The 17,248-nt window shown below is 42.7% G+C and overlaps 1 protein-coding gene across 1 annotated transcript in view; it reads left to right on the top strand.

Annotated features, from left to right (window-relative positions):
• Positions 1 to 17,248, top strand: part of LOC118359618 (protein bicaudal D homolog 2-like) — a 92,531-nt gene that overhangs the window by 63,026 nt on the left and 12,257 nt on the right. Inside the window, exons 6-9 of the mRNA XM_035738171.2 lie at positions 2,640 to 2,897; positions 3,158 to 3,361; positions 3,535 to 4,059; positions 4,528 to 4,679. Coding sequence (XP_035594064.1) covers positions 2,640 to 2,897; positions 3,158 to 3,361; positions 3,535 to 4,059; positions 4,528 to 4,679 — 1,139 coding nt within the window. The remainder of the gene's footprint in view (positions 1 to 2,639; positions 2,898 to 3,157; positions 3,362 to 3,534; positions 4,060 to 4,527; positions 4,680 to 17,248) is intronic.

The raw sequence follows: 17,248 nt of genomic DNA, 5'->3' as shown, positions 1-17,248 counted from the left end.
TTTCTTCTGAGATCCAATAACGATGTACATCAGAGTGACCTGACCAATGCACTTAGCTCCTATTTATAGTCTAGTGGTAAAATAGAAGCTAAGTGCAATGGTCTGGTCACTCTGAGGAAGACGTTTGTCACCTGTTCTCATCCACGACAATGGATTAGTGTGAGCTAAAAAAAAAGATCTGCCTTTTATGTTGAGTGCTCCAACTGCTTTCTGCCAGGAATTAGTCCTTTTAGAAGTGTTTCTTTGAAAGCTCTTCTCATGATTTTTGTCATTGTTGTTGAGCACCCCTCCTTTCCGGTTTGCTGAAGCGTAAGCCCACCCGAACGCTGTACATCAATCTTCCCTGTTTGCTGAAGCGTAGGCCCACCCGAACGCTGTACATCAATCTTCCCTGTTTGCTGAAGCGTAGGCCCACCCGAACGCTGTACATCAATCTTCCCTGTTTGCTGAAGCGTAGGCCCACCCGAACGCTGTACATCAATCTTCCCTGTTTGCTGAAGCGTAGGCCCACCCGAACGCTGTACATCAATCTTCCCTGTTTGCTGAAGCGTAGGCCCACCCGAACGCTGTACATCAATCTTCCCTGTTTGCTGAAGCGTAGGCCCACCCGAACGCTGTACATCAATCTTCCCTGTTTGCTGAAGCGTAGGCCCACCCGAACGCTGTACATCAATCTTCCCTGTTTGCTGAAGCGTAGGCCCACCCGGACGCTGTACATCAATCTTCCCTGTTTGCTGAAGCGTAGGCCCACCCGGACGCTGTACATCAATCTTCCCTGTTTGCTGAAGCGTAGGCCCACCCGAACGCTGTACATCAATCTTCCCCCGCAAGGGTCCAGCAGGATATTTATTCAATAGTAGAGCTCTTGAGAAGGCTCAATCTATCACCTGCTGATTTATTAAGTGTCATTGGTCCAGAGAAGCCAAAGGGAGATCAAAGTCAATTACAGCATAGAGTCAAAAGCAATAAAACACTATAGAACTCCAATACTTTAAGTGTACACATAGCAAATACTGATGAGGGCTTTTCTACCTCAGGCTGTCATGTACTGTAGATCTCTGTATAGCCTCATCAGCTCTTAGAGCCTACATACAGTACCATTCATTGGAATCAGAATGATTTCCTTGACTACCCTAGAAGCCAAGCCTCTTGTTGGAATGTGAAGTCAGCCGGTCAAATCGGTCAGACAAGTGTGTCAGGTGCCCCCCCCTCCCTCCTGCCATCTGTCAGAACATCAGAACACCACAGTTGTCTCCATTGTTACCAGTGTGTACTGGTTGGATACCTGTGGGTGAAAAGACTCAATTCCCCCCCCCCCCCAACACATCACAATGAGGTTGTCACCAGGTTGCCTCTAGGTTACCATAGCATTTCCTTGGTATGAGTACCATGACATTTAACCCGATCCGGTCCTTTGATACTGAATTTCTGAGGCAGCAGCAGGCCTTAGTGTTCAGCATTAAGCCAACATAGTGTCAACCAGCCCTGTGGGTCCCCTCCTCTGGCCGGAATTGCATCAGGGAAACCCAAACCTCTACTCAATAATTCAACTGCTCTGATGCCATTCTCTCTCTCCTCGCCCTATCAATCACAGACCGATTAATCAATCCCAGACATCCGCTCGCAGCAGATCACCCTACTCTTCAGTTACAGCAGAATCAATACTCCCACTGTGCAATCAGATCCAAAATGGCTACCGTGGGAGTATGATTCTCACTTATGCGAACCAGTTGCCCTTTTACACAGTTGGCCCAGTGGCCCATATGCCTTTTACATATTTAGGTCACGTCCATCTGCATTAGAGGATGGAAGATGAGTCCTAGCTGTAAGCAGCAGGCATCTTTAATATGCCAAACATCTACTCTGAGGAAATCATTTGATTAAGACACTCCTCAAGCTTGGCATTACCAGGATGCTTGTCAAGGTCATCAACAAGAATTAGGGAGGGGGACAGATTGAGGGCGGGGTATGGAAAGCTGTATCCTTAGTCTAAGTACTGTATCCTTAGTCTCATCACATAATTAAGTTTGTATATACTTTACTTAAAAATACAGTATGCTGAAAGCTAAAAGTTCCTTTCCTGACTATTCATGTCTAAATATTCTAGATAGATATTTATTAAACCATTTCCTCCTTTTGAGTCCTGTCATCAAGACATATTCATCCCAGCTGAATAACAGAGTAAGATTAACAGTGATACTCATCTATTATTGACACACCATCAGCCCCTGAAAATAGCTGGGTGCCTCTGAGGCCTGCACTACTCTGTGTGAGTGTTTGTGTGTGTAAATGGACCCAGCTCTGGTCCCTCTGCCAACACAGAGTTGAACCCATTCCAGACTTCTCCAAGGTCACACAGGCTCTGAATTGGCACAGAGACGCACTGTCTTTGGTTACATACTGTAGTGTTGTTAGTGAGTCCTTCAAACCACCAGAGATGTTATCTGTTATATTGAAACACCGCCACCATCATCCTTCAGGACATTCATTTGCATTAGGTAGTCTGAGACAGAGACTACCTAATGCATAATTATGTCTAAATTCTAATGTTTATCAATTGTTTCAGTCACTTTTCTGTCCAGACACTGACCGTACCAACTTAATAAATCTGTCTTATGTTCTGTCTCCTCCGTCTCTAGATGGAGCGCGAGAAGGTGTCTCTGGTGTCCACGCTGCAGGACTCCCAGAAGCAGTTGGAGCAGGCCCACGGGGCCCTTGAGGAGCACCAGGACAAGGTCAGCCGTCTCACCGAGAACCTCAACGCCATCCGGAGGCTACAGGCCAGCAAGGAGCGCCAGTCAGCCCTGGACAATGAGAAGGAGCGCGACAGCAACGAGGACGGGGACTACTACGAGGTGGACATCAACGGACCCGAGATCCTGGAATGCAAGTACAAGGTAATTGAACATGTATACAAACACATATACTGTAAGCACACACAAACGTTTGTTTTACTATCCTTGTGGGGACCAAACAATTGATTCCCATTCAAAATCCTAATCATATTTTCCCTAAACCTAACCCCAATTCTAACCCCCCCCACACACACACACACACACACACACACACACACACACACACACACACACACACACACACACAAACAAACACACAGATGTTGAAGCTATTCCTGAAACTCTGCCTCTGATGGGCTCAGGTTGCAGTGTCGGAGGCAGGTGAGCTAAAGGAGGAGCTGAAAACCCTGAAGGCAGAGTACCACTCCTGTCAGTCACACTATGAGGAGGAGCGAGGCCGTCTGGAGACTCATGTCACAGCCCTTGGAGAGAAGCTGGCCTCTCTGGAGAAGACCAGCCACGTGGAGAGAGAGGAGAAGGCCAGGCTGGAGAAGGCGCTGCGCAAGGTGAGAAACATATTTTTCTATTTGTGTTATATTGGTGATATCTGTAGTTGGTTTTTTAAAACTTTTCTCTGTGTATGAATTGTGTATATATATTTTTTCATACTTGCAAACCAGATTTCTCACAAACGACTGGTTTATTAATTGATAAAGTATCTCTCTTTCTATCTGTAAAGGTGAGTGACGTGGCGGGCGAGTCCCAGGGCAGCCTGAGCGTAGCGCAGGACGAGCTGGTCACCTTCAGCGAGGAGCTGGCCACACTCTACAACCACGTGTGCATGTGCAACAACCAGACTCCCAACCGCGTCATGCTCGACTTCTACAAGCAGGGCAAGGGCGGGCGCACCAGCCCTGAGGGTCGCGGCCGCCGCTCCCCCATACTGCTCACTAAGGGCCTGTTCCCCGCCCCCGAAGCTGCCGACAGCACCCTGTCCCCTGTCTCCTCTCCCCCCTCGCCCCGAGAACCAATGAACGTGTACAACCTGGTGGCCATCATCCGGGACCAGATCAAGCACCTCCAGCTGGCGGTGGACCGCACCACAGAGCTGTCCCGTCAGAGGATTGCCTCTCTGGAGCTAGGCACAGTGGCTGATAAGGACAAGGAGGCCTGCATGGGGGAAATCCTCAAACTCAAGTCCCTCCTCAGCACCAAGAGGGAGCAGATCGCCACCCTGAGGACCGTGCTCAAAGCCAACAAACAGGTCAGATACTGAATAATAATCAAAGTCAGGAGACTGAGGCAGGGAGGTAGCTGTCTGAAGCGTGTTCAGCTGTCACAGCAAATGCACTGCAGCTAAAAGTCATAACAAAACACCATGACAGCTGGTGGCTGTGGGTTTGTGTCCATGTGAAAAGATGAATGCTCTCTAAAGCAGACACACCCTGCCAGCCCAGAGCCCCAGTCTGTGTGTGTCCAGTTGCTGGTATTTGGTATTTTATTAGGATGCCCCATTATCTGTTGCAAAAGCATCAGCTTCTCTTACTGGGGTCCACACCCCTCTGGTGGGATAAGTGTGTGTGTCAGAGCTGTGTGTAAGTTGACTATGCAAATAATTTGGGATTTTCAACACATTGATGTTTCTTCTAAAAAGAAGAAGTCTGGAGTTGGTGTCAACTCTTTGAAGACGCTGTGTGGTCTGACCCGTTGTTGTGTCGTGTCCCCCCTGCAGACTGCTGAGGTGGCGCTGGCCAACCTGAAGAGTAAGTATGAGAATGAGAAGGCCATGGTGACGGAAACCATGATGAAGCTGAGGAACGAACTCAAGGCCCTGAAGGAGGACGCCGCCACCTTCTCCTCACTCAGGGCCATGTTTGCCACACGGTAAGAGGAATACGCTATCACACTTCCTGTTTAAAACACATTAGGAACACACTATCACACTTCCTGTTTAAAACACATTAGGAACACACTATCACACTTCCTGTTTAAAACACATTAGGAACACAGTATCCCACTCCTTGTTTAAAACACATTAGGAACACGCTATCACACTTCCTGTTTAAAACACATTAGGAACACACTATCACACTTCCTGTTTAAAACACATTAGGAACACACTATCACACTTCCTGTTTAAAACACATTAGGAACACACTATCACACTCCTTGTTTAAAACACAATAGGAACACAGTATCACACTTCCTGTTTAAAACACATTAGGAACACACTATCACACTCCTTGTTTAAAACACATTAGGAACACACTATCACACTTCCTGTTTAAAACACATTAGGAACACGCTATCACACTCCTTGTTTAAAACACATTAGGAACACACTATCACACTCCTTGTTTAAAACACATTAGGAACACACTATCACACTTCCTGTTTAAAACACATTAGGAACACACTATCACACTCCTTGTTTAAAACACATTAGGAACACACTATCACACTTCCTGTTTAAAACACATTAGGAACACACTATCACACTTCCTGTTTAAAACACATTAGGAACACACTATCACACTTCCTGTTTAAAACACATTAGGAACACACTATCACACTTCCTGTTTAAAACACATTAGGAACACACTATTACACACTTCCTGTTTAAAACACATTAGGAACACACTATCACACTCCTTGTTTAAAACACATTAGGAACACACTATCACACTCCTTGTTTAAAACACATTAGGAACACACTATCACACTTCCTGTTTAAAACACATTAGGAACACACTATCACACTTCCTGTTTAAAACACATTAGGAACACACTATCACACTTCCTGTTTAAAACACATTAGGAACACACTATCACACTTCCTTGTTTAAAACACATTAGGAACACACTATCACACTTCCTGTTTAAAACACATTAGGAACACACTATCACACTTCCTGTTTAAAACACATTAGGAACACACTATCACACTTCCTGTTTAAAACACATTAGGAACACACTATCACACTTCCTGTTTAAAACACATTAGGAACACACTATCACACTTCCTGTTTAAAACACATTAGGAACACACTATCACACTTCCTTGTTTAAAACACATTAGAACACACTATCACACTTCCTTGTTTAAAACACATTAGGAACACACTATCACACTCCTTGTTTAAAACACATTAGGAACACACTATCACACTTCCTGTTTAAAACACATTAGGAACACACTATCACACTTCCTGTTTAAAACACATTAGAACACACTATCACACTTCCTGTTTAAAACACATTAGGAACACACTATCACACTTCCTGTTTAAAACACATTAGGAACACACTATCACACTCCTTGTTTAAAACACATTAGGAACACACTATCACACTTCCTGTTTAAAACACATTAGGAACACACTATCACACTTCCTGTTTAAAACACATTAGGAACACACCATCACACTCTTTGTTTAAAACACATTAGGAACACACTATCACACTCCTGTTTAAAACACATTAGGAACACACTATCACACTTCCTGTTTAAAACACATTAGGAACACACTATTACACTTCCTGTTTAAAACACATTAGGAACACACTATCACACTCCTTGTTTAAAACACATTAGGAACACACTATTACACTTCCTGTTTAAAACACATTAGGAACACACTATCACACTTCCTGTTTAAAACACATTAGGAACACACTATCACACTTCCTGTTTAAAACACATTAGGAACACACTATCACACTTTCTGTTTAAAACACATTAGGAACACACTATCACACTCCTTGTTTAAAACACATTAGGAACACACTATTACACTTCCTGTTTAAAACACATTAGGAACACACTATCACACTTCCTGTTTAAAACACATTAGGAACACACTAAAACACATTAGGAACACACTATCACACTTCCTGTTTAAAACACATTAGGAACACACTATCACACTTCCTGTTTAAAACACATTAGGAACACACTATCACACTTCCTGTTTAAAACACATTAGGAACACACTATCACACTTCCTGTTTAAAACACATTAGGAACACACTATCACACTTCCTGTTTAAAACACATTAGGAACACACTATCACACTTCCTGTTTAAAACACATTAGAACACACTATCACACTTCCTGTTTAAAACACATTAGAAACACACTATCACACTGTTTAAAACACATTAGGAACACACTATCACACTTCCTTGTTTAAAACACATTAGGAACACACTATTACACTTCCTGTTTAAAACACATTAAAACACATTAGGAACACACTATCACACTTCCTGTTTAAAACATATTAGGAACACACTATCACACTCCTTGTTTAAAACATATTAGGAACACACTATCACACTTCCTGTTTAAAACACATTAGGAACACACTATCACACTTCCTGTTTAAAACACATTAGGAACACACTATTACACTTCCTGTTTAAAACACATTAGGAACACACTATCACACTCCTTGTTTAAAACACATTAGGAACACACTATTACAATTCCTGTTTAAAACACATTAGGAACACACTATCACACTTCCTGTTTAAAACACATTAGGAACACACTATCACACTTCCTGTTTAAAACACATTAGGAACACACTATCACACTTCCTGTTTAAAACACATTAGGAACACACTATCACACTTCCTGTTTAAAACACATTAGGAACACACTATCACACTCCTTGTTTAAAACACATTAGAAACACACTATCACACTCCTTGTTTAAAACACATTAGGAACACACTATCACACTCCTTGTTTAAAACACATTAGGAACACACTATCACACTTCCTGTTTAAAACACATTAGGAACACACTATCACACTTCCTGTTTAAAACACATTAGGAACACACTATCACACTTCCTGTTTAAAACACATTAGGAACACACTATCACACTCCTGTTTAAAACACATTAGGAACACACTATCACACTCCTTGTTTAAAACACATTAGGAACACACTATCACACTTCCTGTTTAAAACACATTAGGAACACACTATCACACTCCTTGTTTAAAACACATTAGGAACACACTATCACACTCCTTGTTTAAAACACATTAGGAACACACTATCACACTTCCTGTTTAAAACACATTAGGAACACACTATCACACTTCCTGTTTAAAACACATTAGGAACACACTATCACACTCCTTGTTTAAAACACATTAGGAACACACTATCACACTTCCTGTTTAAAACACATTAGGAACACACTATCACACTCCTTGTTTAAAACACATTAGGAACACACTATCACACTTCCTGTTTAAAACACATTAGGAACACACTATCACACTCCTTGTTTAAAACACATTAGGAACACACTATTACACTTCCTGTTTAAAACACATTAGGAACACACTATCACACTTCCTGTTTAAAACACATTAGGAACACACTATCACACTTCCTGTTTAAAACACATTAGGAACACACTATCACACTTCCTGTTTAAAACACATTAGGAACACACTATCACACTTCCTGTTTAAAACACATTAGGAACACACTATCACACTTCCTGTTTAAAACACATTAGGAACACACTATCACACTTCCTGTTTAAAACACATTAGGAACACACTATCACACTTCCTGTTTAAAACACATTAGGAACACACTATCACACTTCCTGTTTAAAACACATTAGGAACACACTATCACACTTCCTGTTTAAAACACATTAGGAACACACTATCACACTCCTTGTTTAAAACACATTAGGAACACACTATCACACTTCCTGTTTAAAACACATTAGGAACACACTATCACACTTCCTGTTTAAAACACATTAGGAACACACTATCACACTTCCTGTTTAAAACACATTAGGAACACACTATCACACTTCCTGTTTAAAACACATTAGGAACACACTATCACACTTTCTGTTTAAAACACATTAGGAACACACTATCACACTTCCTGTTTAAAACACATTAGGAACACACTATCACACTTCCTGTTTAAAACACATTAGGAACACACTATCACACTTCCTGTTTAAAACATATTAGGAACACACTATCACACTCCTTGTTTAAAACATATTAGGAACACACTATCACACTTCCTGTTTAAAACACATTAGGAACACACTATCACACTTCCTGTTTAAAACACATTAGGAACACACTATTACACTTCCTGTTTAAAACACATTAGGAACACACTATCACACTCCTTGTTTAAAACACATTAGGAACACACTATCACACTTAGGAACCTTGTTTAAAACACATTAGGAACACACTATCACACTTCCTGTTTAAAACACATTAGGAACACACTATCACACTTCCTGTTTAAAACACATTAGGAACACACTATCACACTTCCTGTTTAAAACACATTAGGAACACACTATCACACTTCCTGTTTAAAACACATTAGGAACACACTATCACACTTCCTGTTTAAAACACATTAGGAACACACTATCACACTTCCTTGTTTAAAACACATTAGGAACACACTATCACACTTCCTGTTTAAAACACATTAGGAACACACTATCACACTTCCTTGTTTAAAACACATTAGGAACACACTATCACACTTCCTGTTTAAAACACATTAGGAACACACTATCACACTTCCTTGTTTAAAACACATTAGGAACACACTATCACACTTCCTTGTTTAAAACACATTAGGAACACGCTATCACACTTCCTTGTTTAAAACACATTAGGAACACACTATCACACTTCCTTGTTTAAAACACATTAGGAACACACTATCACACTTCCTGTTTAAAACACATTAGGAACACACTATCACACTTCCTGTTTAAAACACATTAGGAACACACTATTACACTTCCTGTTTAAAACACATTAGGAACACACTATCACACTCCTTGTTTAAAACACATTAGGAACACACTATCACACTCCTTGTTTAAAACATATTAGGAACACACTATCACACTCCTTGTTTAAAACATATTAGGAACACACTGTCACACTCCTAGTTTAAAACGTACGTTAAAAACAAGTTATCTCGCTCCTTGGCCACACAGTAAGAGAGTAGTCAACGATGCTCCAAGAACAGATATGTACATATGCTCTCTCTATATACAACAGATTCATCTGTGCACATCAGATTAGACTTTGTATTCTTTATGTTTGCCACACGACAAGACTCAAAATGTTCAGAAACAAAGAACATTCTTCTGAAACTCGTCAGTCTATTCTTGTTCTGAGAAATATTCCTTGCAAGAAATTGCCAAGAAACTGAACAGCTCGCACAACGCTGTGTACTACAGCGCAAACTGGCTCTAACAAGAATAGACTGACGAGTTTCAGAAGAAAGTCATTTGTTTCTGGCCATTTTGAGCCTGTAATCGAACCCACAAATGCTGATGCTCCAGATACTCAACTTGTCTAAAGAAGGCCAGTTTTATTGCTTCTTTAATCAGAATAAAAGTTTTCAGCTGTGCTAGCATAATTGCAAAACGTTGTTCTAATAATCAATTAGACTTTTAAAATGATAAACTTGGATTAACTAACACAACGTGCCATTGGAACACAGGAGTGATGGTTGCTGATAATGGGCCTCTGTACGTCTATGTAGATATTCCATTTTAAAAATGTGTCGTTTCCAGCTATAATAGTCATTTACAACATTAACAATGTCTACACTGTATTTCTGATCATTTTGATGTTATTTCAATGGGCAAAAAATTTGCTTTTCTTTCAAAAACAAGGAAAACTCTCAGTGACCCCAAACTTTTGAACAATAGTTTACATGTCATGTACTTAGCATGTTCATGTTTTAAAAAGCTGTTGCCATGAGTTTAAATGGAAAGATTGATTGTCCAAAACACCTATAATTCCCGATCTGGCCATCTGGCCACTTTTAATATGTTAACCTACCAGTAACACCACAGAGACGCCATCCTAACACCACACTCACAACAAGGTCAATCTCTGTTTAACAGCACACGCCATATTTACCATATGGTAATGACGTGTCCATAACATGCTTTTAATATCACACAGGTTTAATAGGAGTGTTGTTTCTCTCTGTGAATCTGGGCCAGTGGAGGATGGCCTTAAGATGGACACATCTCTAATCTGTATGATAATAATACTATGATGGAGAAGCAGTGTTTTTGACCAAGTGTATCAGATGAAGGGGCTACGTTAAAACCCCTTGCTGGCTAAGTCTGTTTATTCCCATAAGAAGCAGGCCTAAGGGTTTCCCTTATAATCCCTACCTCAGTCTAGACTGGATTACTACCTCAGATACACGGTACTGCACTACAGTCTCAACATAGACTCAACGTAGTCTCACCATAGAGTAGTCTTCCTCCTGAAGAGGTGTGTGTGTGTGTTTTGGGGATGGGGGTTCTATGTTTTTGGGTGGATGGGTGTGACAATGAGTATCGCTACACTTGTGTACAGTATATTCATGTACTGCACATTCTTTTGGTACTTTTTTTGCTCTGATCTCCTCTCTTGTCCTGCAAACCTCCCTGGACCAGATGGTGACTCTGGGGCAGTCTCTCTCTGTCTTTAAGACTCCCCAGCTTACAGCAAAGCTCATGTCACGCTGTGCTGAAAGTAGAGGAGAGGAGAGAGGAGAGGAGGGCTGGACCATCCACAGAGAGTGTGTAGTCAGCACCCCTCATCTTTAAAGTAGGGTAATGCTATAACTTCACTTCCAGTCCATTAGCTGGTGTTACTGAGAAACTCTATATAACTGCAGTAGCTAATCGATTAGCATGGTGGAGAAAACTGTCTTCCTCTGTAAATATTAGTTTCTGTTGACATAATGATTTGGTGCAATGCAGGGCCAGATGGTCTGATACAGGTGTTAAACCACCCCTCTGAAGACATGAGAGCAATTCAGCTCTCACTGAGCACCTCCGAGGCAGCCATTTAGAAAATAACTGACATTGTGCTTAGAATAGCTAGCACCAGAGATACTGTATGTAATGACAAGATGGTCTTGTCTCCATCCTAACAATGGGAGTCGGCAACAGCAGGAAGGCAGGCGGTCTATTTATCGGTCTGCTTATCACTGTATTTTGATGTGGACCCTCTCACTTCACCTCTACTTCTCTGCTGGCACTGAACAATCAGGGGTTTTGAATCTAGTGGCCGTTAAGAGGTAGTGGCTATTAGTAGCAGAACGAGGATGTTAGATACTGTATGATACAGAGGGAAAGGGCAGCACCAGAGAGGGGCATGTTAAATGTTTAATTCCCTGGCCTCCATCCTTGTCCTCCTAATCTGTTGTAAGAGACTGAAGATGCTGATAACACAACATAACTAAACCAAACATAACATAGTTCAGCTCTGCTCTGGGGGACTCATGAAATTGGCCCTTAGCCTCCCCCTCAGTCTTAACCTTGTATGGTGATTGCTATTAGCCTGCGACGGGGCTGCTGCCAACATACTAACTCAACTCCAGCCACTTTAATAATGGAAATTGATGGAAATTGATGTAAACAATGCTACTTAATATAATGTTTAAATACCCTACATTACTCATCTCATATGTATATGTATATACTGTACTCTATATCATCTACTGCATCTTGCCATCTTTATGTAATACATGTATCACTAGTCACTTTAAACTATGCCATTTTATGTTTACATACCCTACATTACTCATCTCATATGTATATACTGTACTCGATACCATCTACTGCATCTTGCCTATGCCGTTCTGTACCATCACTCATTCATATATCTTTATGTACATATTCTTTATCCCTTTACACTTGTGTGTATAAGGTAGTAGTTGTGGAATTGTTAGGTTAGATTACTCGTTGGTTATTACTGCTTTGTCGGAACTAGAAGCACAAGCATTTCGCTACACTCGCATTAACATCTGCTAACAGATGTATGTGACAAATACAATTTGATTTGGATATAAGTATTGTAAAGTTTTTGTTATTCCCTATATAGTGCACTATAGGTTCGGGGCTGTGTTCAGCCTGGGTATTGGTGGTGGTGTTCAGCCTGGGTATTGGTGGTGGTGTTCAGCCTGGGTATTGGTGGTGGTGTTCAGCCTGGGTATTGGTGGTGGTGGTGTTCAGGGTTGTGTACAGCCTGGTTATTGGTGGTGGTGTTCAGCCTGGGTATTGGTGGTGGTGTTCAGCCTGGGTATTGGTGGTGGTGGTGTTCAGGGCTGTGTACAGCCTGGGTATTGGTGGTGGTGGTGTTCAGGGCTGTGTTCAGCCTGGGTATTGGTGGTGGTGTTCAGGGCTGTGTACAGCCTGGGTATTGGTGGTGGTGTTCAGGGCTGTGTTCAGCCTGGGTATTGGTGGTGGTGTACAGCCTGGGTATTGGTGGTGGTGGTGTTCAGGGCTGTGTACAGCCTGGGTATTGGTGGTGGTGGTGTTCAGGGCTGTGTACAGCCTGGGTATTGGTGGTGGTGGTGTTCAGGGCTGTGTACAGCCTGGGTATTGGTGGTGGTGTTCAGGGCTGTGTACAGCCTGGGTATTGGTGGCGGTGTTCAGGGCTGTGTACAGCCTGGGTATTGGTGGTGGTGGTGTTCAGGGCTGTGTACAGTCTGGGTATTGGTGGTGGTGGTGTTCAGGGCTGTGTACAGCCTGGGTATTGGTGGTGGTGGTTTTCAGGGCTTTGTACATCCTGGGTATTGGTGATGGTGTTCAGGGCTGTGTACATCCTGGGTATTGGTGGTGGTGTTCAGGGCTGTGTACAGCCTGGGTATTGGTGGTGGTGGTGTTCAGGGCTGTGTACAGCCTGGGTATTGGTGGTGGTAGTGTTCAGGGCTGTGTACAGCCTGGGTATTGGTGGTGGTGGTGTTCAGGGCTGTGTACAGCCTGGGTATTGGTGGTGGTGGTGTTCAGGGCTGTGTACAGCCTGGGTATTGGTGGTGGTGGTGTTCAGGGCTGTGTACAGCCTGGGTATTGGTGGTGGTGGTGTTCAGGGCTTTGTACAGCCTGGGTATTGGTGGTGGTGGTGTTCAGGGCTGTGTTCAGCCTGGGTATTGGTGGTGGTGTTCAGGGCTGTGTACAGCCTGGGTATTGGTGATGGTGTTCAGGGCTGTGTACAGCCTGGATATTGGTGGTGGTGTTCAGTCACTATACTGTCTGGAGCCTGCTAATTTGGCCCTATAGAATGATGGTGGAGCAGGAGGAGAAGGGGTGGAGGCCTCTTTGAGAAACTTTAAGAGGCAGATGGCCCATGACTGACCCACGTTTCCCACACTCCCCCCGTTTCTTCCCTCCATCCCCTCATCCGTCCTCCATCTTCACAGCAACACATCCTAGAGGGAGAGAGGGATGGAGGGGTCTTTCATTTTAACTTCTCTATAGGGACTTAATTTTACTCTGTCGAGTTAAAGGTCGATTTTGGGATTTCTGAGACTTTCAGTGGATTGCCTCAGTTTGGTGTGTGTGGCCGCAGAGTGAGGGAGTTAGAGTGAGGGAGTTAGAGTGAGGGAGTTAGAGTGAGGGAGTTAGAGTGAGGGGGTTAGAGTGAGGGGGTTAGAGTGAACAGAGTGAGGGGGATAGAGTGAACAGAGTGAGGGGGTTAGACTGAATAAATGTGCAAGTCTTTGTCAGACCCTTTTATATAATGCAAGCTCCCAATGTGTTTGTGCGTGTGTGCACGTGCACTTTACTCCAGCTGTGGTATCAGTTTACAGTAAGACCCTGGCTCTTACATTCCTAAGACATGTCTGGACATGCCTGCTCTCAGCAGCCCTCAGCGCTACACAAACAAGGCAAGACTAATGATCAGACCAGCACCTGCAGTTAAATCATACAAGCACACCCTCTCATGCTATACTTAACAAAAAATAAAAACGAGACATGTAAAGTGTAGAAAAAGGAGGAAGGGAAGTGGTGCTAAGATACTGTACACAATAGTAGGTTTTAGTAGACAGAAGGTACTAAGGTACACAATAGTAGGTTTTAGTAGACAGAAGGTACACAATAGTAGGTTTTAGTTGACAGAAGGTACTAAGGTACACAGTAGTAGGTTTTAGTAGACAGAAGGTGCTAAGGTACACAGTAGTAGGTTTTAGTAGACAGAAGGTACTAAGGTACACAATAGTAGGTTTTAGTAGACAGAAGGTACTAAGGTACACAGTAGTAGGTTTTAGTAGACAGAAGGTGCTAAGGTACACAATAGTAGGTTTTAGTAGACAGAAGGTACTAAGGTACACAATAGTAGGTTTTAGTAGACAGAAGGTACTAAGGTACACAGTAGTAGGTTTTAGTAGACAGAGGGTACTAATAATATAATAATAATAATAATATATGCCATTTAGCTGACGCTTTTATCCAAAGCGACTTACAGTCATGTGTGCATACATTCTACGTATGGGTGGTCCCGGGAATCGAACCCACTACCCTGGCGTTACAAGCGCCATGCTCTACCAACTGAGCCACAGAAGGACCACTAAGGTACACAATAGTAGGTTTTAGTTGACAGAAGGTGCTAAGGTACACAGTAGTAGGTTTTAGTAGACAGAAGGTACTAAGGTACACAGTAGTAGGTTTTAGTAGACAGAAGATACTAAGGTACACAGTAGTAGGTTTTAGTAGACAGAAGGTGCTAAGGTACACAGTAGTAGGTTTTAGTAGACAGAAGGTACTAAGGTACACAATAGTAGGTTTTAGTAGACAGAAGGTGCTAAGGTACACAGTAGTAGGTTTTAGTAGACAGAAGGTGCTCTTTGGTAAAAGGGACAAATTGATCATCAAAAAAAAGGAGGACCAAGGCACTGTTCATATAATGAAATAAAATGCCTGTATTTGTATGGCATGTTTTGCTGTATGGCCTTCATAAGGGGGTACTCCCTGACGAAGGCCATGCAGCCGAAACGCGTCGCCGAAACGCATCAGCATTTTTATCTTTGTTTCCACTGAACATGCCATACAAATTAAGGCATTTTAATTAGCTACATGTAAAGTGTTGGTCCCATGTTTCATGACCTGAAATAAAAGATCCCCAACATTCCTTGCATACAAAAAGCACATTTCTCTGAAATGTTGGGCACAAATTTGTTTACATCCCTGTTAGTGAGCCTTTCTCCTTTGCCAAGATAATCCATGCACCTGACAGATGTGTCATATCAAAAAGCTGATTAAACAGCATGATCATTACACAGCTGCACCTTGTACTGGGGACAATAAAAGGACACTCTAAAATGTGCAGTCTTACAATGCCACAGATGTATCAAGTTTTGAGGGAGTGTGCAATTGGCAATTGGATTTAATGTTAATTTCTCTACTCCAATGTCATTTTCGAGAATTTGGGAGTACGACCAACTGGAGTCACATCCGCAGACCATGTGTAACTATGCCAGCCCAGGTCCTCCATATCCAGCTTCTTCACCTGCAGGATCGTCTGAGACCAGCCACCCGGACAGCTGATGAAACTCAGGAATATTTCTGTCTGTAATAAAGCCCTTTTGTGGAGAAAAACTCATTCTGATTGGCTGGGCCTGGCTCCCAAGTGGGTGGACCTATGCCCACCCACGACTGCGCCCCTGCCCCCCAAAAATCCATGGACTAATTTATTTATTTCAATTGACTGATTTCCTTATGATCTGTAAGTCTGTAAAATATTTTAAATTGTTGCATGTTGCGTTTATATTTTTTGTTCAGTATATCTTTGTCTTCCTCTGATTTCCATTTTGTTCTTCATGTTATTCATCCTTTCTCTCCTCCCTCCTGTGTCCTCTCTCTCATCTTCCTCCACCATGACCAGTGCTGTTCCCACATAGCCAGAGAACAGCTGAGGGGAGTGTGTGGGTCTGAGTACATAGTCCATGTGATAAACAGATGGGCTGTAATGCTGTGTGCCTGCACTGCATTTTTCAGTATAGGCATGTTTAGGGCATGTGCACCTGTCTGTGTAGTCCATACCCTCCCTATGAACGCCTCGTCATATTTCATTCAGCGCATGTGTGTGGGTGTGGATATGAGTGAATTCCGTGCACATGTGTATACTCTGTGTGCATGTGTGTGTGTGCAGTGAGCCTGTGTGTGTGTTTCGTAACCCCTGGCTTCTATAGATCATCTGAGATGTGGAGTCTCTGTTCCTGATTATTCTGAATGTGGAGACTGTTGCTCTACAAAGGGCCAGCCTCCCCCAGACACCCAGGGGCATTGTAGCCCTCCACCCCTCTCTATCAGGCCAAGAAGGGCCCCATTGTAACTCCTCATCCCCAGAATGGAACCCTGTATTTTTTCCCGGGAAAACCCACGCCCTCTTACACCCTCCCCCCAGCATGGCTAGTCCATCTTAAAGGGCACTGCGTATCCTGGGAGCCCCTCCACCCCCATTCACCATCTCACACTGGGTCAAATTAAACTGCACTGATCCCTATTGTCTGGGTGTGTGTCCCACTGGGAATCAGACTGCAAGCCCACAAGGGGAGGGTCGTGTTTGTGTATATGGGGGAAGAGAGGAGTGCCCATGTGCAATAACACAACACCTCAACGG

The sequence above is a fragment of the Oncorhynchus keta genome, chromosome 27 (genome assembly GCF_023373465.1).
Source record: "Oncorhynchus keta strain PuntledgeMale-10-30-2019 chromosome 27, Oket_V2, whole genome shotgun sequence".
NCBI lineage: Eukaryota > Metazoa > Chordata > Actinopteri > Salmoniformes > Salmonidae > Oncorhynchus > Oncorhynchus keta.
The sequence above is the reverse complement of the archived record's forward strand: the minus strand, read 5'-3'. Positions and strand labels throughout refer to the sequence as shown.